The sequence below is a fragment of the Haliotis rubra genome, unplaced genomic scaffold (genome assembly GCF_003918875.1).
Source record: "Haliotis rubra isolate DU_JTF1 unplaced genomic scaffold, ASM391887v1 Scf426, whole genome shotgun sequence".
Taxonomy (NCBI): domain Eukaryota; kingdom Metazoa; phylum Mollusca; class Gastropoda; order Lepetellida; family Haliotidae; genus Haliotis; species Haliotis rubra.
The window spans coordinates 1-24994 of NW_025767109.1; the positions used below are offsets into that span (position 1 = coordinate 1).

At 39.1% G+C, this 24994-nt stretch overlaps 1 protein-coding gene and 1 long non-coding RNA gene across 2 annotated transcripts; both read right to left on the reverse strand.

Annotated features, from left to right (window-relative positions):
• Nucleotides 1-4606: 4606 nt before the first annotated feature.
• Nucleotides 4607-5884, reverse strand: LOC124288831. Its single transcript, XR_006901532.1, has 4 exons — nt 5843-5884; nt 5295-5405; nt 4915-4978; nt 4607-4631 (listed from the first exon to the last, which is right to left on the reverse strand). It is a non-coding gene; the product is annotated as an uncharacterized LOC124288831 (long non-coding RNA).
• An 8068-nt stretch (nt 5885-13952) lies between these two features.
• On the reverse strand, nt 13953-15397 carry LOC124288817. The gene is made up of 3 exons (XM_046725360.1): nt 15366-15397; nt 15075-15195; nt 13953-14764 (listed from the first exon to the last, which is right to left on the reverse strand). The coding sequence occupies exons 1-3, from the start codon at nt 15384-15386 to the stop codon at nt 13968-13970; spliced, it is 939 nt and encodes a 312-aa protein (XP_046581316.1). The 5' UTR covers nt 15387-15397; the 3' UTR covers nt 13953-13967.
• Between the last annotated feature and the right edge of the window lie 9597 nt (nt 15398-24994).

A 24994-nucleotide genomic window follows, 5' to 3' on the forward strand; every position in this document is an offset into this window, starting at 1 on the left:
TAGTCCAAATGTCACATGTAAACCATTTCAAACCCACAAAAAATAAAGCATTTGGTAGAATATTCTAGAAGCAGCGCCATTACATACATGAGATACTGGCGGCAAAAGTGTTGCGTGAATGGCTTGAAGTAGATTATTGTTTTGTGCTTTCGGAGCTGCGGTATGTGTTTTATGCAATCAAGGAATGCAGACGATTCAAAGAGGCAACTAATCTGGATGACTATCGCCTCTATAGAATTAGCGAAACAGTTTGGACCATCTCCGCGCAACTAATAAGTACAATGGGATGCTGTACCCGGTATGCCGGTTTCGGTGTCAATATTGCCTGTAAGCCTACCAGATAGAAGTAGGATCTTCAGATATTACCGGATATCTTAGAGTTACTCCAACAGTTTAAATTTTTACGGTAATTATAGCGCAGAAACATGCAACTTTTTAGTTCTCACTGGAAGTTTAAACAATCAGGGTTTCGTATCTCATAGAGGTCAAAGATGCCATCATTCGAAGTGGTGGCAGGGGATGAATTCTTAGCTTTCCTTCTTAAATAAAGGCCGTAGCGCAGTCTATTTGACATTCAACGAGAAACGTTAGGAAGTATAGCCAGAATGCTTTTACATGCTCTCCTCGCAGAAACTGTTTAAAATCCCAACGCTGGTTTGAAGTCTGATCCAGCACTTTCACCGGCGAAAATCCAACTTAACGCACATCTTAACGATCCGCTTTAGCTTTCCGCGGAATACATGTTTTGTCGACAGAGGCGCTTAAATTCAGTGGGTGTAGCCAGGCTACGAGACTTGGGGATATGTTGATTGTGTTGACTCTCATAATATCATTAGATTGTCTGGTCAGATTCGATTATATACCGCAGACCAAACGCCACATTGCCGGAATATTGAATAAATGGCGTTGCTTACAGCAACTGAAACTATGGCACAATTTAAGCTTGCAGGAAAATGTGTTCTGAGGAAGTACGAAAACGTAAAATTTCACATATATATTATTATATGTTACCAAAGGGTGCTACAGTAAAAAGATTTATTCGGGTAGAGTTATGTTTGTAAAATGTGCACACCCGCTTTTCAAAAGGTGTGATTGCTGTCAAATCAGGTCTGCGAGTTGTTGCCCGTCCTCTGCCATTTATGGAATGCATAGAGTAGACGCAGACATTCAAGACACGCGAAAAGCTTCACAATGGCGGTAGAGCTATGAGTATAATACTTTGAGAATTATACTTATAGCCTTTACACTTTGTATGTTAATAGGCAGTTAAAATGCGACTTAACCCTTTTCAGTATGCGTACGGAGCGCTCTCTGCCAAATGCGGAATGATGGAGTACAAATCAAAAGACCATATCATGGAGGCAATGCGACCCTGAACAACACTTGCCATTATGTGTTTTTACTGCTGGTGTAGAGTGCAGTTAAATCCCGCCTTTCTCTTCAGGGAACCGTGCTGGGTACTTCTACTCTAAACTGATGAGATCAGACCTGTAACTTATATCTGGAGGTGGTGTGACATCCATCTGGAAGGAGTCACAGGAATGAATGTGTTGTTAGAACGATGTTGATACATATAGTAGCGATGACGTATAGACTTTTTTCCACATTTACTACATATTTATCCATGTTAAGTAACGAGTAAAATACAACCCATAATTGACATTCATTCAAATTCACATTTATTTGGCTTGAAGGGATTATACTCCAGTTTAGCCTCCGCCATATAGGAGGGAATACTGCTGGAGTATGGCATTAAAACAACAAACAAACGAACAGAAGCATAGTTTTTGGTTTGGTAGCGGGGAAGACTTATTCAATGTTTTTACAAAGCCCTCCAGCCGGTTCAAAGATGTTACGTCGAGACTTTAACTATATGGACATAGAGGGTATTTATCATTGTGTTTTTGGTAAACACTATCACACGGCAGTGTTTTTCGTGGACATAATACACACAGAATTTCATATCTGTATATTCTCTATAGACCTGACCTAACCAAAACTGGCCCCTGGATCTATTGACTTGCATTTTCAAATATGATCTTTAGACATATATAGCAATGACGGGATTTGTTTGAGGTACCTGGTAGCATGAAAACGTGACAAACCAAAGATACATGAAGTAAAGAGAGACCAACTGTTACACCTTTAGTTTTGGATTCTTTTCCGTGAAGACTATTACTCTATCTATGTTTAAATCCCGCTTTTAATAAATTCGCTTTCCATCTTGGTCTTCTTGATTAGAACTATTTTACACTGCCACATTCCTGGTAGCTCCACATCAAACAGGGATAGAACTTCCGGGTACCGCATCAAAGTGATCCACGGAGTTCTGCCGCTCATCTTAAGGACCAGAAGAAATAGTTAATATAATATGCATAAACTTAATTATCGCATGCATTTTTATTAAACCCAACGGATCATGCAAATTTATACACGGATCAAGTGAAAGATCAAGATTTTTCTCCACAAGAACTTGAACTTGTTTTTATCGATGCATACCGATATGGCCCAAATACATTCTAATAATGTATCTCGACGGTAATTTGCATTATATTAGAGTCGTTGATTCTCTTGTACATGATACGATTTCTAAACATCTCTGTTAATACAAGTTAGACTTCAAGACTTGCCGAGTGTCAACAGTCAGTTTGTAGTTTGTAGAAGTTGTCACCACTACTGTGATCGCTGTTCTGGAAGCAGTTGCAGAGGAAGTAACTTTATAAAATCACCGCCGTCGTAGCGGTGATCATATGGTGGTATAAAAGTTATCAAGATTTGCTTTGTTGAAGATGTAAAGCTCATTATATCAGTTACATCGGTGAGAAGCATTAAGCAGCTACAAGTATCAACGTGTTCTATTTTTGTTTGAAAGTTTATTTAGTTGTATGGAATTTTTTATGTATGTGCATATCTAGTATTCATAGATATGTAAAATGGCTACCCACGATTGTAAACTGTATCAATTCTTCATTTTAGATCTTCAGTGTCTTGCATACCTGAAGAAGAAAGAAATGCAGTATTATTCTTTAGCTATTGATGTTTCATTATTTCACTGGCTCAATATATCGTGTTTAATATGTTTCAATTACTACTACATAAGAGAAACAGAACAACGAAATGTAAACAACTTTAATTGTTGATTGATACAGTTACTTACGACCCTCTAAAGACCCTTCGCCATCCTGAAAATTGTCCTCAGGATGTTTCCAAGCAGTGCTTCCAGTGTTTATTTATCTGTATCGGCCCTTCCCTGCAGTGGATTTAATGAAATCTCGAAAATGGTCCATTGTGGACATTCGCTGCTAATGGAGATTATTAGCAGAAATACATATTTATCCTGATTCACGGCATGTGGTGTGCAACAAAACTTACGTTTGTAAGGTAGGAAAAGTAATTGACAATCGCCCCTATTTGACCAGATTAATGCTACTAAAGAGATTTAGCAACACCATTTCAAAGATTGAAATCAAATTTATGAGACCCTATATGAAGGAAGACTGAACTGGCAAAATGCACCTGCGTTTTTGAAGAGACGCTTTCTGCTTATCTCCCCTGGCACACAGAACTTCTCAGAATCTAAAACAATCCTTATTTTATGTAGGGCTTTTTCAGTGTATATATTCAACCTTTGTTATGAAAGAACCTCTTTCAGAAATCCTTCCATTTAGCCGTGGCAGGAAGGTGCTTGAATAGGTATGTATTTGAAATACAAACTACAAAAGGTGTACAAGTAAATGAAGACGATTTCCCTGAAACAATTGATTCCATGATATCATAGGAATCATCTATTAACGATTAAATTAGAGCATCGCTGTATATTCATAGTTAAAGCCAGGATACTATAAAAGAGTTGCTTTGCTGAATAGAAAATATATCCGAAAAGTAATCTTTGGACAGTAAAGTACACTGCCTGTCAGTCAAGTATATTACAGGTGGGAGGAACACGGACATACGGACATGTTCCGTACGACCATCTGTGTTCGACTTTAAAACATACTTCGCCACCTTTGTTCTGTTCATCTTCGCCATATGTTGTGTACAAGTTCATCTTCGCCATTGTGTGTTCTGTTCATCTTCGCCACCTTTGTTCTGTTCATCTTCGCCATATGTTGTGGCCTGCAGTTCATCGTTCGCCATATATTTATTGTACAGTTCATCTTCGCCATCTCTGCTGTGTTCAGTTCATCTTCGCCATCTGGTTGTGTACAGTTCATCTTCGCCATCTATTTGTGTACAGTTCATCTTCGCCTTCTGCTGTGTTCAGTTCATCTTCGCCATCTGTTAATATTACAGTTCATCTTCGCCATATGTTGTGTACAGTTCATCTTCATGCATCTTCTGTGTTCAGTTCATCTTCGCCATCTGTTGTGTACAGTTCATCTTCGCCATCTGTTGTGTACAGTTCATCTTCGCCATATGTTGTGTTCAGTTCATCTTCGCCATCTGTGTTCTGTTCATCTTCGCCATCTGTTGTGTTCGGTTCATCTATGCCATGTGTTTGTTGTGTTGCTTCTGTCCATCTTTAGCGTCACTGGATATGTCCGTAAATGCACTTGCCGTATTCTGTTGGTTCAACAATTGGTCTCAGAAATCTGCTTGACGATTCCTGTGCTTTCTTTCTCTTCTTGAGACTGTAAAATACGGTTTGTGTTTTCGAAGTGAAACTGCCACAGAAGGAACAATTCAGATTTCAAAATTAAGGAAACATAATATAATGAAATAGGTGTCCAGTCAAACAGTCAAATTTATACTGGAAAATATTGATGGTAAAACAGCTGTACTGCAAACGTTTTTTCATATAATATTCATTGAAGATAGAGAAGAGTAATGCTAACATTTTAAAATGACCGACTGATGTTGATTTACATCTGCAATGTTATGGACAATGACAGAAACATGATGATGTCTACTTACCTTTCTCTAGGAAAGCCATTTTCACGTCTTGGTAGATAAGACTGGTTCTATCCTTTACCATAATCTGAAATAAAACAAGAAAAACCCAGTTGAAACAACGGCGGTTTGAAAAAACCCCACAATGACTGCTTCATGACTGACTGACTGAGTCGCGGCAATGTTTCAGTGCAGATTCTGATACATTTATGTAAGCACACTATGAACTTTATACTCTGGGTGAGTGAGCATGTTTTTACGCCGCTTTTAGCAACATTCCAGCAACATCACGGCGGGGGACACCAGAAACCCAGGCTTCACACATTGTACCTATGTGGTCTGCTTCGCTGAGTGTCTAATAACAATATGGTTTAGTTTGTTCCAACATAGACTTGGATTCTTACCGAGCGTAAAATCGGGAAAACACTCTTCTCGAGTGCCACTCTTTCTTGCCATGCTATCAGCTCTGCTTCTTTTGTCACCGCGTGTTTACCCAAAGGTAAATGCAGGAAATACTTGAAAAAAAGAATTAATTGAAATATCTTTCAAAGAGAATTAAAACACATATCAAAAGGCATCAAAACAAATCCGAATTTTATAAAGTCAGCCATGCATCTGTAAATTCTAAAGTAAAAAATTGAAATAACTGCATCTTAAATGGGCTTTCAACTGCATAGTATTTAATATTCATATTCTTGTGTTTCCAGAACTAAATACGAAATGGTACATGACGTTTGAAATTCGGAGCGAGCGACCTAAATGTTTAAAGCCTTAACCAAACAAACAAGCGACTGGTCTCTTCAGGGGATCTCAGTGAGGAAGAGCATACTCCCAATCTACCTAAAAGTGTGAGACGGGCACTAAAAGATTGGAAGAGATGGAACAAAGAGTGAACATAAAGGGAGATGACTAATGGAAAATCGTTCCTCTGAACATCCTCCGGAATACTCACATCCTCCATAAGTTAACATATTGTCCCTTGAAAGGATGGTGCCGCTGAAAAGTAAAGATGAAAAAAGATGATTATCTATTCTTTGAATTTTCATTTGTGCCTACGTCATGGTCATCATTTACAAATAAACGCGAAATAGAAAATGAAATTTTTTAGAGTAAAATTAATATTTTATACTTATCCTGACTCATGCTTATTGCTTGTCTTCTTCTTCTTGCGAACCTAGTGGAACACGTGTATCTCCCAATTGAAGTTCCCTTCAATAAAAATCACTCATTAGTACTCACCACGAGTTAGCTCCCTTCCCACCAAGCACTTGGGGAACGGAGGTCGCCACCTGAACCCATGTGCCTCACTCTCCTCTTTTTTGTTTTGAACCCGACACTTTTTTTCCCGGAGAAATCCAAAGTGTTTGGAGTGGGAAGGACGGGAGGGCTTACCTCATGAGTCAGGATAAGTATAAAATATTAATTTTACTCTAAAAATTTCATATTTTCCTTATCCTGACACATGCTATTGCTTGTAGAATCCGACGGAACAGGAGGGTGGGATTATATATACTTTGGATTTTTTAATAATTGGTGATTTTGAACTGAGATGATTGTAGTAACCCTGGGAACTTCATAAAGGCACTGAACGGAAGAAATTCCTGCTGTTAACTTATCAGCTGCCATATAAAAGGTTATTACAATTTAGTGATGAAGGTGATAAAAAGTATATACAACATTAAAAGGTAAACCAGGGAAGCCATTAATGTGATGAGTATAAACTTCTGAGAGTTTATAGTGAATACTTTTATACTGAACCAAAGTATAAAGCTTACAATATGCATATATATAAGCTGTAATAGTACTGATGCTTAAAGATATAATATAGCTTCAAAGCTGTATAATAATGACTCCAACTACTTAGGGTTTGTTAACTAATACATGCTATGAATTGAACATATGAAGCTAGAGCTTAAAGATTGATAATTTAAGCTGAACATATATATATAATTAGTAGAACTCCTAGGAGTTGGAAACATATATATAGTATGATATAGAGTCATAATTACTGAGCTTAAGATGATAATAGAATTAAACTTAAAAGCAAAAATATATATATAGCATGTAGCTATTAGTACTGTTATGAGATAAGTATAAAATCTGTAAGATAGACTTATCTTCTCCGTGGAACTGTCAACTGTTGAGCGAGGACCATGGGACTGAAATGAGTGGTGGATACCTGAGACATCCTTGGTGGTGATATCTCAGATAGTGGTTATGAAGAAGCACCATATCGGATCTCCAAAACATCCCTCCATAATGAGTATTCAATGAGCAATTTCCATGTGGGAGGCGAGAGTTGGGAGCTGCCAGCTCTCCTAATTTCGTGAGTTAAGAGAAGCTCTTGGAGATTGAAGTCAGCAGCAGCCTTGTAGGCTCAATGAAGTATGGTCCTGAATCAAATAGAAATTTAGTGGTACACTGACTTGCTTCTGTCACCTGTGAAGCGGTGGATATAGGGATAAACAATCTTTTGAATTTCCCTCTACTTTTCTTGGATCGTTGGAGATATATATTTTCAGTGCACGTACCAGAACTTAGAAGTGATAGATCCATCGTATGTTTACAGTCCAAGTATGGATAGAGAGCTGGGACATGGAGTTAACCCACTAATCTAGTTGACCCTGGCAGTTGATTTTTAACTATAAATCCCAGTGAAGTCCCAAAGATGAGCGATGTTGCTTGATTATCATCAAGAAGCGTGTTCTCCACCAATGATCAAAGCGTGAATCTCAGACATCCTGGCAGCAGTAGCTAATGCCTAAGAAAGAATAATACAGGTCTTGTGTCCCGGTTGGTTCCAGCTGACAGCGTAGATAACAAGGGGCATGTAATCCTCCACTCGTGAGGTGTGGAAGTACTATAACTTTTGATCCTTTGAGCACGGAGCTTGGAGGCTTCCGACACTGGTCTTCCAATCGGAACGCTCGTAACAAAGCGACTAACTCCGGTGTTTTACAGTCAACTTGACGCCCGTTCTCATAGCAGATTTGCCAACCAGAACTTAAAGCTGCAAGATAAGTGGACACGGTTAGTGCTTTTAGATTCTTAGTTTGACGTAAGGAAGCTTATAAGAAATCTGCCACTTGAGGATGTGTAGCATATCTGGCTGTAAAATCCTTTTCTTGACAAAGAGCTGTGCCACTTGTCATCATTACCAGGTTGCGAGTTGAGTTACGTAAGTACAAGCGTGACCGCTTTAGCCCGCTCTGGCAGAATAACCTCTCTTATTCAAACATACCTTGGTACGATCCACGCGTGAAGTTGGTATGCTTCACCAATTTATCTTATGCGCTTGTTTACGGTGTGCGGATGTATCAATAGATTGGTGCCGCAGTTAGGGCTAAGGAAGTACTGGTTTTCGATTCCCTAGCATGAGATCTGGAAACTACGTTCCTCGCAGACCAGTATTACGCGACTAAAGTAATGAGATCGAGGCTCTTCAATTTTATTTGATTTTCACCTGGCAAGACTTGTGGGATTAACGCAGGGAGGCGGGAAAGCGTACGCGTTAGGTCCCTCCACGGTGATAGCCTTGCTTGGGTACGTTGCCGTTGCTAATGCGGTCTTGCACTAGCGATACGAGGTTGTCAGTTGTTTGTTGAATCAGAACATTGGCAAATGGGTCTATCAATGGAATCTGCTTTGAAGTTATTGGCTTGAATGAATATCTCTGTGTGGAGCATCCATTTCTGTCGGCGACGGTTGAACGTAGCCGAGAGAGCGCCTGCTAACACATTCTTTTGCATCCTGGAATGTACTGGCAAGCTCTGACGCTCTTATGGTACGATTTATCAGGCTAAAATCAAGACGGTGATCTGAAACAACGATTGAGGAAGGTAGGTTCAGTGATCTTGGTAGAACCTTGTTTGTTCGCATAAAATGCCACTGTTAGATTGTCCCCAATTATTGAATCATCAACTGGGCGTTCTGCATTAAACTATATTTGGCGGTGACTTATGGCGTTTATAGCTTCCGCTTTGCATCTCTAGCAGATTTATGAGACGTTTCGCTCTCTTGGACTTGCTCCATAGGGCTGACGCTGCATCCTGCCAGCAAGGTGGGCTCCCCAACCTTTTAGTGACGCGCGTCTGCGTAGAGATGTATTTTTCGGTTTGTTCCCTACTAAGGAGACGCCTGCGCAAACATTCAATCTCTTGAGGGTCCACCAGAGTAAGATAATGGTTTGACGTAATCTAGTAGGAAGCTGAACGTGCAGAGGGTCCTCAGGATGAGGAGCATTGATGAGGGACTTGTAATGGACGTAATTGAAGAAACACCTCTGGAGTGTCGAGTCGCGGGCTGATGTAGAGTAGTCCCAAAGGCTCCTGCCACTGTCGTAGTGGTAACGAGGAGAGTAGGAGCTTAGGAATCAGTTATTTGGATCTTGATCCATCTGCCACTTCAGGGACTACCCAACCGATTCTGAGCTGCTTAAAGGAATCATATACTGAAAATTTGCGGAGTCCTGCGTTGGTTTCAAGGTCCGGCTTAGAATAGATTGTACTAACAAACTAGAATTGAGTTAGTAAGCTTGATTATAAAGAGTTCGAAGCTGTAGTCACTGAGACAGCTGTGGATCTGGATCCACTTGTATGCCCATCGCGATCTAAGGTAAAATACACTCCTGAGACCTTGACTTGATAGCAGGTATCAAGACAATAGGCTTAGTAACTCTGTGGCGAATACCCAAAGGGAATGAAGTGATTCCGAAGGGGAAGTACCTTCCGTTAATTGTAATGTTTATTTGCCGTCTAGGATAAATCTTAGATAATATTTCCTTGAGGCTGGGATGAATCAGAATGGTGTAGAATTGCGTCTCTTGCAAATCTATGCTGACCATGTAATCTAGTGGACAGATTAATTACCGAAGTTGTGGTAAATGCTTAATCATGCAGAAACGTTGGTGGTTTTGCATATATATTCTCTGTTGACGGTGCTCATGTTGTAAATGAGACGACGATGCCTCCTGGAGATTCTTTTTTCGGCATTAGGAAAACTGGGGGTGAAAGCACGATGTTTCGTTGGGTCCAGGGCTGGAAGACCTGTTTGTTCTTTGCAGGGGCTGTACTGTTTCTCTTAACATAGGCAGTTAGCGTTTGAGTTTGAACGTTGAACCTTAAATTAAGGTTGAGCTGTTAACGGCAAGCTTGGCTTGGGTTGTATGGGATATCCGTGCAGTAGGATGTTGGATACATGGGATCTCCTTATAGTATTCCCCCGACTTCCAGTGTAGTTGAAGACGTCCACCCCACTTGAGAAGGTTGTACTGGGACAACTGGGGTGGAAGAACTCCAGTGGTTCCAGGAACCTGCCTTTCATCGTTTAAAATGACGGCCACCTTTGGATGATCCATACCTCTCGCTGATCCTCCTCTAAATTTGCTGTATAGGCGACAAAAAGAATCATGGGGATTTATTAGCTGCAGCTAGTTTCTTGTCCATCCCTCTCTGTAGCCCTGAGAACTTAGCCTTGCACTTGAGTATCTGTGCTGACTGTTTTAAAGGCGTTCGCTAAAGGTATCCATGGATCTAATCATGAGTAACTCCTCCTGGGAATCTTTAGATACTTCTTTTTGGAGACCTTGTTTATGCTGACACCAAACCAGAAAGGGCGATGACCATGGAGCTGTGTAAAGAGGCTCTGTGAATTGCTTATTCCAAGAGCAGGAGGCTAGTAGTCCTTACTTCTACGCGTCATGGTAGTAGTTTTCAGTAAGCGCTGAAAGGTGTTCTGTAAGAAATTGGTGGTCTTTTTTCTGCATGAGTAGAGCTGAATAGATCATTTCTCTTCCTCATCTGTAGAATTCTTGAACTTTGGTGATGAGAGTCTCATTAATAGTTCTAGATCTATTTAATCCGGAAGAACATCCTTCTGGAAATGGTATCTAATTTGGCCAGTTTGCGATCGTCTACTCTGTAACTTCTGGACTTGGTATCAAAGATAAGTTGAAAGTTGTCATCAATATCCGTGGCCTTGAAAAAGGTTCCATATTATGTCAACAAATTTCTTGGCATTGAAGACCGGTAAATGAGTAGATTGGGCTTTTAGTGGATTTGGAGTAGGCTGTATCTAGTTTAGCTGGTACGGCTGCGATTGGAGTCAATAGGAGGTAAGGTGATATAATCCACATCATCATCCTTCATCAGGTAAGTCTGAGTTGCATCCTCGTTCTTTGATGGGGAGGCAAGTTGTAATTCATTCACCATCCAATATCTTATCTCAGCATCTGAGAAAATGATACCATCCTCCTCTTCTGACGTATGGTCATATGTCGGAGTCCTAGATCTATAGGAAGATCTATGTGAGGACTGTGGAGAACGGACTGACGAGTGGCTAGTGTACGGAGACCTTGGAGAAGATATCCTTCGCGAAGGCTGGCGGCTTCGCGAACGGTGAGGGCTTCGCAAACGCTGTGGGCTTCTCGAACACTGGGGGCTTCGCGAACGCTGGGTGTTTCGCGAACGCTGGGGGCTTCGCGAACGCTGGGGGCTTCGCGAAGCTCTTCTAGGCGAGGTAGAAATGGAACCACTTAGCCTTCGCGTCCTTCGCGAATGTCTCGAGTCAGTGTCCGAATCGACATGTGAGCGCTTGCTTCGCGAACGACCTCTGTGAATTACAAGGTGCGTGCTCGGCGAAGCGCTCCTTCGCAATAGGTGAGGCTCTAGCAATAGGTGAGGCTCTAGCTCCTTCGCGGAGGTGGCCTGGGATTCCCTATGCAAAGAGCTCGCTCTGGGCTGGGATGCCCTTCGCGGAGGCGCGTCTGTGGGCTCTGGGGCCCTACGCGAAGCCAAGGCGGGCTCTGGGGCCCTGTATGACTTAGTATGGGGTGGGCTCTGGGGCCCGTGGCTCTGGGGCCTCTGTAAACCGTAACGGTCTTCCATCAGCCTCATGATTTGGTTGACCAGGTCGTCTGAGGCGGTCTGTGCTGATGATGAGGGTTGTCTCTCTGCGAAGGTGACGGGACCCTCAGTCAAAATTTCTGGTGACAGCGTAGGCATCTCCAGTTGTGTATTAATCTGCGCTGAGGTGACAGTCGCGGATACCGGACGTTTCTTGTGACGAACTTCGGGAATGATAATCGGAATGTCATCATCATATAAGGCTAATTCTGTGACTGGTAAAATATCAGAGGCAAAATTATTAGATTTTGTAGACTTCCCTTTTGACGAAGTAGTAGACCTGGGTGTACGCAGCGTACGAGAAGATGTGGACGCTTTACTAGTCTTAGACTGAGAAGACGACAGATCTTGAGACGCAGGCTGCTTCTTGGACATAGCGGACTGTGTCCCACGCTTATCCCCCGAGGAAAACTCAGGCATGCCACCAGCCGGTTGCGGGTCGTCAGTCAACAGTTGACAGGGAACATTAATATGTGATCTATTAGCCGTGACTGAGATTTGTTAACGAGATTTATCTGCCTTCCATCTGAAAACGGAACATAAATATTTATCAAAAGCAGAAATTGGTAAATTAATACAAAATTTACAACGAGAAACAAATGAACATGGAGTAATGCAACTAGGGCATTTTAAATGTGGGTCTGTATCAGAGTAACGTAGTTTACAATCTGTGCAGATTCTCATTAACGTAAACTGCTGAACAAGCATGGCGAACCGTGAATAAACAGCAGAAACACGATTAATAATCAATGCAAAATTGAATAAGGATACTAGTAACACCTCTATACTAAGTATAAAGAGGTACTAAACTAAATATAAATAAAGGATATAGTGTGTTGGGAGACACAGGCGCTCTCACGTCCAGCTCACTGGGCGAAGAAGGAGAGAGTGAGGCACATGGGTGCAGGTGGCGACCTCGTTCCCGCGCTTGCGGAAGGGAGCTAACTCGTGGTGAGTACTAATGAGTGATTTTTTATTGAAGGGAACTTCCATTGGGAGATACACGTGTTCCACTAGGTTCGCAAGAAGAAGAAGACAAGCAATAAGCATGAGTCAGGATAAGGAAAAAATAAGAATTATTGCGATGTAAACAAATAATGTAGATTAATAAGATTATTACTGCACTTACAACGTCTGGCTTTATCTTCTCGAACAGCAGTATCAGCACATCAAAGTCTCCAAGAAGATATGCCATCTTTCGAATCCATATATCTGAAGTAGTGTAATGAAAACGTTTATTCTGAGACAAAATAGGGAAAGTAAACATGATATCGTACCTCTCACAAAGCGTCACTGCATAACCATCAGTATGTATGTCATCAGTACCCATCAATCCACACTTCTAAATTATGTGCTAAGATATGATATCATTCATTGGTAAAATAATTACCATTTGCAAATACATCCATGAGTTTCTCCTTACTGTCAATCTCCTGAAATATACAATTAAAAGAGATTGTTTATATCAAAATGACAACGAATAAATATGAATGATATCAATGGATATATAAATATTGCCTAGGATTACATTTAGCTCGTATTAACTTTAAATTACTTTTGAAAGTTTACATTATTTGTACAATCATGAATGGTCTAAAGAAATGATGCATAAGGTAGTATTATCTTTCTCATGAACATCATCAAAGAGTATTTGATTGATGGAGGTACACAGAGTACATTCCACTAGTTTATGTACACAACAAAACTATACTGTACATTACCCTCTCGAGCAGCCACTTCCTGTCCTCGAACTGCTTGATATCAGTTACATCTGAAGTACAAAAAGCGCTCTTGTAACTTATGCATAATTAGTAGAGTAGTTTATTTATAACAGACCATTTAAAAGCATCGTGCATATCTATGATGAATCAGTGATTAAGTACAGAATATCTACACAATGCTCAGGAGGTTATTGCATGTGAGCTTATTTAAAAAAATGAAGTACATTTTGATATATGGATACTTACATCTTGTAAATTGCCAACGGTGACGCCTTGTTTCAGGGGGGACACTGTTTGTTTCATCAACAATGTTCATGTTTCGTGACAGATCAAGACGGCTCAGGTCATTCACGGACACCGCCGATGGACAGACGGACCTGTAAATGGTTAACATTAAGTCACTGACACAAACAGAAAATAATTAAGTCCTTGTACATCGTTTGTTGACTGTATTTTAAGATACAAACCTGAGCCTGTCCCTCTCCTGTCGTGACCTACATACAAGCAGAGTGTCCCCCAGTCTGTTCAGTCTCCTAGCCACCTCCAGCATCAGAGTCGTGGCTCCACTACCGGGCATACACTTGACCTCGACGTCCTTACTGTTGATGTTCTCCACCAGAATGATACATTGTTCTTTGGTGAGAAATCTCAGACAGTCGCCATCAATGTCTCCACTTTCTTCTTTCCGAACCGACTTCGTTTCAGCAACACCTGCCCAAAAAGCTGTGAGGATCCTATCATGTCTTCTAGTATTCATTAGCAATGAATATTTTGGAACAAAACGAAAGGAGTCGTTTGCCAGAGTCTTCAGGCGAGTGTTGAATACGACACTGTCCTTGAGAGTCGACGTGTTAATCACGCCGTGTATTGAGTTCACATCTTCGTCCATAAATCTGAGAAGTTTATCTCTGACACCTCTTGCCACAGACATGTTGTATACCAGCACTTCCTCCGAATCTTCGTCCCTATCAACGACTGACAGGACCATGATTGGCATGGAAGGGAAGGCTATGAACACATCACACACGACAGTACTTGGATGGGATGATGTCGCAAAATCCAGAGCAAATGATAAAGTTTCTGATAAGAACATGAAGCATGGTTCAGTCTTTGGATATATCTTGTCTATTCCTTTTTCAGCTTTGGGATGCAGACCCAAGAAAAACGCATGGTTTTCTGCAAGTCTTAAGAGGCAGTCTTTCACTTCTGCTAAAGCGTCTTCAAGTTTTGATGGTGTTATCGTTCGACCTCCTGCAAAAGGAAGAGTAATATCATTTGCTTCTGAATGTTTAGCCTTTGCGGTTAGAATAGTTATATACCTATTGAGAGAAATGTACATCTGTATTTTGGGACAACGATATCACTCACAAGTTTCCAAAACTTCTCTTTTAACATGAATAAAACTCAAATAACAAGTGTTCAGTGATGTGTATTGAGCCTCCGATTCTTAGCCCCTACGAGTCACCCTCGTGTCTCATGTTAGAAAAGAAGATTTTCAACAACGACTTTGTCGTCACCACGACCAGAAATATCAACAAATTCATTCTCACAGTACGATTACCTTCGGCAATGAAGTATTTCTTGATCTCGAAGATGCTGTTTCCAATTTGCTTCAGGTCAGGTCGGAAGAAGTCGTTCGTTGCCAAGGCAAACCCATTCTCTTTCTCTATTGCGATTTCATTCTGGAAAGTTGAATGAAAACATATAAATAATATATTTTCATAACAAAGATGTCTTTTCAAGAAAATCATTTTGAAGAAGTCTCGTATATGTTAAATGTACACAAATTTTACATATATGTTTAGTATGCAAATGACAATCTAATTCATGTAGGAACAGAAACTATTCATACCAGCAGCCTCCACATTTTCATGATACGGGTTTGACCTGGAAAAACAATGATGTATTGGAAATTTATCAAGAGAGAAGCAATTCATTTATTGTGTCTGTCTAATCTATACTGTATTAAGCATTGTACATCGTGACAATAATGAAGATTGAAACGTCTTTTTATAAGACTTTGATCTTCAGTTGATTATTACCTTACAACATATGTTATATTTGGAATTACACTTTCTCAGAAAAGTACAGATTCTAGTACTTTTGAGTTGAGTCCATCCCGGAATTCGAACCCACACCCTCAGGGTCAGGCTTCTAATCGCCAGCACACAAAGCCAGCCGCCTAACCTGCTCAGCCACCGCGACCTTCCACAAAAATGGAAGTTGGACAACTAGTAGTCAACTTTGTACCCCTCTGATAAGTGTACATTGGCACAGCCCCCACGACCGAAAGCTGTGAATACAAAATGCCAAGGTTGGGTTCGAATCCCAGGATGGACACAACCCCAAAAGTACTAGAATGTGTACTTTACTGAGAAAGTGTAATCCCAAACATATCACATGTTACATTTGACCACTTTCTAAATGGCATTTTGTATTCATATCACCTTGCAGTTGTTTGCTGGTTGTAAAAACTGGTTTACAAACATCTTCTTGAGTCTTTAGAATAACGATTGCAATCTCACTCAGACACAATTTATAAGCATGGATCATCTTACATTTCATACTTTTACGCTCATATTTCAGGTGAACTTATTTTTCCAGCAGATTTTGAGGATATATATTGATATATTTTGAGGTTTTATAACAACGAAGTTATGAACCTTGTTTTTGAAAGAAATTGTCATTCACAAACGACATACTGACTGACTGACTGAGTTTGGTTTTACGCCGCTTTTAGCAATATTCCAGCAATATCACGGCGGGGGACACCAGAAATGGGCTTCACTCATTGTACCCATGTGGGGATTCGAACCCGGACAAACGACATAACATGCATAGTAAACAATTAATAATCAGATGAGATCTGTTACCTGTTTTATCGGCTACCTCTGCTATGCCTAGTCTCCCCGAGGTTTTGTGAAAGCACGGAACCATTCATGGAATTCCATCCTGATGACTGACTTGTTTGTGGGATCATATTTGTAAGCCAATGGTCCCCGTGGATCATAAAACACCACACCATTCACGGGTTTAACTAAAATATGAATAATGAACTGTCCAGCTGTTTCTGCATTGTGAATTCTAATGCCATCATTGCAACACGACTCTGTTAGTTTCGGGGGGCAGGGGATAAAGCGAATGTCTACTGTTCGTTCAGTCAGATGCTTTCCCTCAAAGTCACACACAAGAACAGTCTCGCAAATCTTGTCGTTCAATATATCCTTTAAAGAGCCTGGATGGTCCACACAAACAGGCTGAAGTCGGAGTTCTTTAGACTCGTATCCATATTCCGTTTTAAAAACACATTCCTCTTTTACGCCATATAGAAATGAACCACCATTTTCGAGTTTGCTCAATGCACTTACGTACTCAGTAAGTTTAAGACTTTTAATAATGTAGGAAACTATTTCCTGATCTCCTTCCTTTTGGAGAAAGTGACTTTTCAGTTGAACTGACCTGTTTTCGTGTACTGTCATAACATCATGTACAGTATTTATTTCCGTAGGTACAGTGTTGGATTCTCCTTTGAATCCACCTCTTTTTTCTGATAAATGTCCGTAGCGTCTCTGCAGGAATGTCAACAATACAGTCGTCAAGTGCTATCTTTGTGTTAAAGTCAGATGTAGTCACGATAGAAGAGGCACTGACGTAAAGAACTAGAAAGTCATGGAACTCACGAAGCTTCCTGTGGTCACTCAGCTTGTCCTTCCGGTACACATTAGTAAATAACTGACCATCATGAATCAAGTCGTGGAGCTTTGTATCCACAAACTCATCGAAAGCGCCAGTGAAAGAATCCCCAGGTGCCAGACCAACAAGATGAATCAGTATATATCCAGAGTTGGAGTTTCTCAAAGCGGACACCTTCTCCAACAGCTGGCGGAGTTTAAGGTCTCTTTCCCCCCTTTTCTTCTTTTTGTTGTCTTCACCTCGTCCTACACCATACAGGTATTTCACGTGAATCCCTAGGTACAAGATGTTTGGAGTAGAAGACGCATAGTGTAGGAATTTAGTGACTGCTTCCTCACAGCGTGGAATATGTTCACTGAAAGGTAAACATACACATTCTCAGTAAACTATGTAAACTGTTTGTCTTGGGTCATAACTATAAAACAACACCTCAGCATCCTTTTGCTCAGCTCAGAGTTTTGATAATTTTTAACGTTAAAACAATAAGAAAACACCACCTTTAAGTAAACTGTTATATATTAGTAGTAATATATTATTCAGCTGTTACCTGTCACCAGATAACCGTCATTAGATTTGTGTGATATATTTCACTCTTTTGTACATTGGTATATTTAATAGAAACGAATAGCAGAACAGTGCATTTGGTACACAAAGGGTGCTTGGCATACTCACGTCAGACACGCGATGTGAAACAATCTCTTTAGGCTTAGATGACTTGGTGCAGGATGCTGTATCATTACATTCTCTCTTGGCGTAAACATTAACAGGGATAAAACCTGTTAGTATTACGGATCCTATAGAATATATTACTCCTTGTTCTTTGACATAGACAGTAACAGATTCAAAGCCTCTTGGTACAATGCTTCTCTGTCTGGTGTATATGACATTATCACCGTGCACACACACAGTTACTTGTTCACATCCTTCAGGTATATGTCCACTCTGTGGCACATAGCACACGTCCTCATCCTTGTGGTACACTGTTACACGTTCTGAGTTTGATAGTATTTCATCCCCACAGTATTCACATAGTAGCATGGCATCTAGAAGCCTGCTATGTGTACATCAAGTTGAAACGGCTTACATGAGGCTGCATGCATGCATACATTATGTGCCCAACTACGTTCAAGCTAAGGTCTGGACGATATTTATGCTGCCGACGCTCACCGCCTGTACACATCATGTGCTATTCAGCCAATCACTGCACAGAATGAAGCCTATTCAGCAACAACACTGTGGTCGTCCTAAGCGATAGGTAAAAGAGGCTGAGGAGCAGCCTTACAGAGGTCAAATCTAGTAACGCAAACGATTTGCTACATCACCCACCTTAAACTCAAAATACGTTCATTCTAAATCCGCCGCCTAATATATGCTCAAATAAACAAGAATACCAACAACAGAGATCCGAGTCATTTACTATATAACTTGGCATTTTATTGATATTTACGCTGCACCGCCTTATTTAGCAACGAATACTAAAGTCAGTTGTAATTGCCAATAGAACAAGTTTGTTAATAACTGTGCTTCAGAGTACCTATTCTCTGTCCTTGGAATCTGGAATCCCCAGTGGGAGGTGCCTATATATTCCAGACAATGTACATCTTAGTCAAGAGTCAAAGGTTGTTTCAACGCATGTTTCTCATAGAGGTAAGGCGATTTACGAAGATTTCAAAGCGCGTCATACGAGTTTTCTCGATCAAGGCCAAACCATGATAGGAATCAGTTTTTCATAAGCTTTCTGGTAGGCATGTAGTTGACACTTCCAAATTTGTCTCAACAGAGACAAAAACATACATCAGTTACCTGAATTCCCAATTGTGACCAATTTTAAACAATTAATTGCGCCTTTGCCTGTGTTTTGACAGCTGCCACCGGTATCAAACACCTGCATCGTTATCTTTTGTTAGTGCTTCATAAGCAACCGCTCATGCTTTTAACCATGACTTCTTCCAAAAATTATAAAAGGTTCTTGTTGCTTTTATTAACTTACGATTTTAGAAGCCAGAAAACTAAACCCAATCGCAAGAAATTATCTCATCACTGACCACTGGAAAACACGGGTGGATCAAGCGGTAAAGGCGCAAGAATTAATTGTACTGCTCATGGGCGTGGCAAAATCAGAATGGTTTTGTGTTCGAATCCTATTATCATGATGCTTGGTTTGTCAGCATCACGTTCGTGCACGTGACTTTCACGGAGTTTAAAAGTGGGTGAGTCTAGTTTTACGTCGCTTCAAGAGTACTATTCCAGCTTTATCACCAGAAATAGGCTTCACACATTGTAAGCCCCTGTGAAATGAATCAGAACCCGGGTCCTCAGCGTGACCAGCAGACACTTTATCCACTTTTCGGCCACCAAATATATATACACCAAAGGCCATCTGTGGGAAGCTTAGTCCACAGCAAAATATGGGTTTTTTCCACGAACAGCTGATAGCATCACTATTTGTTGTGATTCATGAACACATACTCATGATATAGTCTGGATTGTACAATCTAATCTGCCTTTAGCAGTTATTGCGTCATCCTGTCATTGGTCTATGTTCGTGCTTGCACTGGAAAGGTTTTCTGATAACACTAGAACATTGATGACTGTGGCGTTAAACGAAATTCCCTTACCTGCTCATTTAATAATGGCCATGTTTTGCATTAGTTTTATCACCCTAACAGGACATGGCATATGTCACTAGACATTTATTTATGGTTTTATGGTGTTTTACACTTCAGTTTAAATTTGTGTTGGCAAACGTTCAAATGGTTTTCGAGTTCCAAGATAGTTTGTAGTGGAAAAACTGGCAACGTATTTATTACTCAATAGCAACATACGATTTATGAGACCTTGTTGAAAGTTAACACAGACCGCGTTCGTGGCATTATATGAGTTATATGAGTTTGGAAAGTCTGTAACATAAATCTGTAATGCACATGACAAGCATTATTTATGACAGATGCATTGCTGGGTGTGGCACTAAGCAATAAACAGTTACTTAAAACATTAAACGTATAGTTTCTTTGAGTGATTAGTGAGTTTTTATTTAACGTCATATCGGCAATATTTCAGCCATATCGTGACGAGAACATATGTGACATTGAAATGGAATAGATGGATATTATAAAACCTGTCGACGAAGGACAGTAAAACAACTAGAATATCACAATTACAACTAAAACAAGTGTGGAAAATTAAAAACTAATAGCACTATTTGGACTATACCATATAAAATCTGGCTATAGATTGCCAACAACTGAAGAATAGTTTCTTTGATAGAAATTTTAGACGTTGTAAAGATGAATGAAAACCAAGTTCTATGGACAGTCAAATTTCTTTATTGCAATGAGTGCGACGTTTCGGTGTAGGTACTAACACCGTTATCAAGCAATGCTCAACTGTTAGTACCTACACCGAAACGTCGCAATCATTGCAATAAAGAATTTGACTGTCCATAGAACTTGGTTTTCCATCATTAAATCAATAGCCCTGCTCTAGTTGTGTTACAAAACTAAGAAGCAGCGATATCTCCGTAATTATTGCAGAGAAAAGTGATTTCAAACTAACATATTTTAGCTGCTTACAAAATCTGTAAGAGCGCGACAGTGTTACTCAAGGAAATATTGTTTACATGTAGGTACCAAGTTGTATGATTGTATATGGATTTAGAAAAAGATTATTCCATTCACAACGTATTATGAACTTCATGCACAAATATAAAGTTCGTGCAGTCATGTTTCATGAAGATCAATGCTCGGGAATCCGTGATAATCTAGTTATTTTACTGTCTTTCGTTGACAGTTTTTAAAATTTACCATTAATTACTGTGTATAAAATTAATTGTTCTCGTCACGATATGGCTGAAATATTGCCGATGTGACAATTGCCGATTTTACCTTACTCACTCAATGCTCGGGGTACAATTTCGCAATATATATCCAATAAAAAAGATTTTTGCTTCTCTGAATAAAGAATAACTACTGCTCTGCAACGGGTTATAGTATATTCGATACACATTAGCTTGTCGTATTTAAAAAGAACTGATCTTGCATTCAAAACAAAACAACGAAAACGTCACATAAAAAATACTGTCACTAGGGTTTTGTAACATCGATACAAAAAGACTTGAGCACAATAAATATTGCATGCATTTCACGCATTAGTTCAACACGCCATTTAGGAGACTCAAGTGAGTATGGTGATAGGTATTAGGGCTGTTAAGAAGCATCGAACTATCGATTGATTGCAATTGTTAAAGTCTCCGATAGCAATTAATCGATGGTAAAACTATCAATGCATCGATAGTAAGTGTGACTATCAATAGTTTAGTAATTGACTTCCGCTGACAAACATTTATGTTGTTTTGTAATTTTTATTGTTTGGGTGCAGACTTGCAGCTTCACTGAGTTTATGTTTTAATTGGTTACTTGATCTGGGTTTCAAGTTTCTTGTCAGTTATTAAAGAGACTGAAACTACTTCAACTTGTTTATATTTCATATACATTGTATACATTCATTTGGGAAATTACTTCCAAGTGAGTCAGTTCAAGGAGAAACATAGTATTGCAATAGTTGGTTGCGATAGACTATCGCTATCGCAATAGTTGTTTCCCCTAAATAGTCACTCCTAGATAGGCAGATTAACATCTTGTTGTAAAATGAACATATTTACACAAAAATGTGTTAAAGCATCTTAAATATAGACTAGGTGAGATTTCTTCATTTCTCTGTGAATTTGAAATCCGCCACATATTTAGCAATATTGACAGCAAAATCACGGCTTTTAGGAAATACGGCGGAAAAAATAAGTATTGAAAGGCATAACAAATTGTACCCATGTTGGGAATCGAACCTGGGTGTCCCCGTGACGAGCGAACGCTTTAACCACTGGGCTACCACCACCCCCTACTAGAGGGAATATTGGAGCTTCGCGTCAACTTTGACAAACGCTTGGTAGATTGTATTTGTGACTGAACATGATCAGTATACAAATGTCTTCGTTTTCAAAATGATAGAAAACATTAAGAAAGTCGCATGTGCAGAAAAATGCACAAATGTCCATAAAAATATCAATTTACAGAAAGAGAACATGCACTCCACAGGTCTTACACGGCTATAACACATCACATTTTTACACTAAACACTTGCCCAATGGCGGATTAGTCACCAGTCAAGGAATATGTAACGACTGAATAAAAACAGACATCTTCTGATATCACACTGCGCTCTTAATCGTATTTAGCGTTTTATTAGTCCCACGAGGGTGCAAAGCAACAAGATTATAAATCCCGAAGAAATAAACCTGCCAAGCCAGAGTCAACAACTGATATTAGCAGTCTTGTTCAAGCTCAAGAGAGACACATTATATATTTGCCACTCTACATCACGAGAACCATAAACTTGAAAAAATAGTACAACACCAGCCATACTAAGCTGTAGAGACGAAAATGGAAATGACAAAAATGAAATGTGCGAGAATAATTATTCATCTATACAATAAGAGCTTTCTACATTCTAACATTTAAGAGTATGCATGTTTGAATAAAAACACATGGTTGAATAAGTTTTAAAAAGTGAAATGTTAGCCATTACACTCGTGAAAACTATGTCGCTTCAGTTTTCACATTTTTTAGATAAATACATTCCTATCCTCATTCATATAATTACGGTTAAAACAAACTCTGTCCTTAACATCTAAATTGACAATATTTTCCAGTTTTGAATTATTCTAATTTTCCTTACCTATTCTTCATATCATATTTTTCAAAATATAAATGCACACCGCAATGGTTGAGTGAGCAAAGTTTGTTTTTAAATAATCGCCTCTGATGTCAATTTATCTGTTTTTGGATCAAAGGAGGTAATTTAGAATGTATACCACAAAATGACTAGTACAAAATGAGTAAATTTGAAAATTCATACTTGAATATTATTATGGTTATCAACAAGGCAAAAATTTGACCAAAATATGCAAATATTATATTACGATAAATGCCATAAGATATGGATGAGACATTACGCACACATAAAATAAACACACAATCAAAAAAGAAACGCACAAGGCGTTTTCAGCATTTCGATATAGTTTGACAACAATCGTCATGAAGACAATTCCCTAGGTTTGAATCCATGCTATTGAAATAAGTCGTGGTTATTTATTGTATTTCACAGCGCAAACGCATCCCAAAATGTGTTTGTAAACGTTTACAATAAAAATGAAACCAATACATGAAATTGCACCGCAGGAAAAATTCCCCGTAATGCACGTGCAATGTTTTGGAAACATGAGGAAGTACATCGACTATAAAAAACCCAACTAAATTCATCATTTCATTTCGAAGTTTAGAAGAAGAAGAAGAGCTTTATTCGGTATTTGCTTAATACATGACCAAAAAGTTCAATTCAATAAAGCAAAGATATAGCACATGGTCAAGGGAGGAACCAATTTACCAATTTATACAGGTAAATATGGGTTTACAGGAAGATAACCGCAATATATTTTTTAGGACATTTTACATTCTTTACTTTACTTAGCTGGGTAAACTTTTGATCTGGTTGAAGATATAATATAAAAATCAGGAATGCCAGCAAAGTGCGTTGTGAATAAAATGGTTATACGAGTAAGAAATGATACTCATCTTGTATGAAATTACAATTACATTTATCACATTTAATGGAATCAGCATTTATTTACCTTGTTAAAACGGTTGTGTTGAATTTTAAGTTCATGACTCATGCATCTGAACTTAAATAAAACTCGTAAAGAGATCTTTATCATAGCAAAACTCTGATATATATTTTTTCCGGTTCCAAGTACACAGATTTATATGACGAGTAATGATTAAAGAATGATGAAAAAAAAAGTGATTTTTTACATACCAATTCTGTATATCTATATCTTTACATCTGGCTTTAAAAAACGCTATAAAACTTGTTACATTTGCCACAATCTTACGATAACACATAAAAGAAAATCAGAGTGAAATAAAAGTAAACGTACATGGGATACCCAATTGCGACCACCATTTGTCGTCGTATGTTTTAACATTTCATAGCATGCCTTTGGAATATGTGATAACTTTCCATATTCAGGAGTCTACACCAGTACTTTTATACAACGGTGAAATACTGTACACAAAGACAGCTTCTACCTGTTTCATCGGAGTACAATATTTGAAGATACAGTTTTGCTAACACGAAGATATCTTTTGAAATAATAACATTTTTTCAATGTTTGCAAATAGGTAAACCCCATATTTCTGCACCATAAAAGCAGAATCAGGTGCAAAATTTGCTATCAAAATAGTAGATGCCACATTCAAAGAGATATTTTGATAAGTTCTGAAAAAGAAAATATCGGAAATGAAGCCTTCCTAGCTTGTAAAGCTAATGCTAGCTTCACATGCTTTAGACCAGTCCAATTTTGATGTGAAAACAATGCCAAGATGTTTATAATGAGATCGAAACCTTCATGTTTGTACCATCATTAAAGCCATTTTTCGTTATTTCGAAGATAGCCACCATTCCGCGAAAACAATGCAGGATTTCCATCTGGGTTAACTTCTAGACCCCATTTGATGCAAAATGGTTTTAATGTATCCAGCTTTTTGTAAACCTATTACTGTGATAAATCAATGAGTGACGTCATCGAATGGAACAACAATAAAAGGTATATGATTCATACGCAATTTTTCTGGAAAATATTCCACGTAGGCCACATGCATACATTTCATCTACTAATTCAAAGTTGATAAAGAAAAAAATGAACTAGAACAGGACTGAGGAATACACATCCTTTGT

What these genes read in the sequence shown, in the direction of transcription:
- LOC124288817 (XM_046725360.1), bottom strand. Translation starts at nt 15,386, where the DNA reads ATGAAAATGTGGAGGCTGCTG. An exon ending in TGAAAATGTGGAGGCTGCTG is followed by an intron (nt 15,196 to 15,365) that starts GTATGAATAGTT and finishes TCAACTTTCCAG; the next exon opens with AATGAAATCGCAATAGAGAA. An exon ending in GAAATACTTCATTGCCGAAG is followed by an intron (nt 14,765 to 15,074) that starts GTAATCGTACTG and finishes TTCCTTTTGCAG; the next exon opens with GAGGTCGAACGATAACACCA.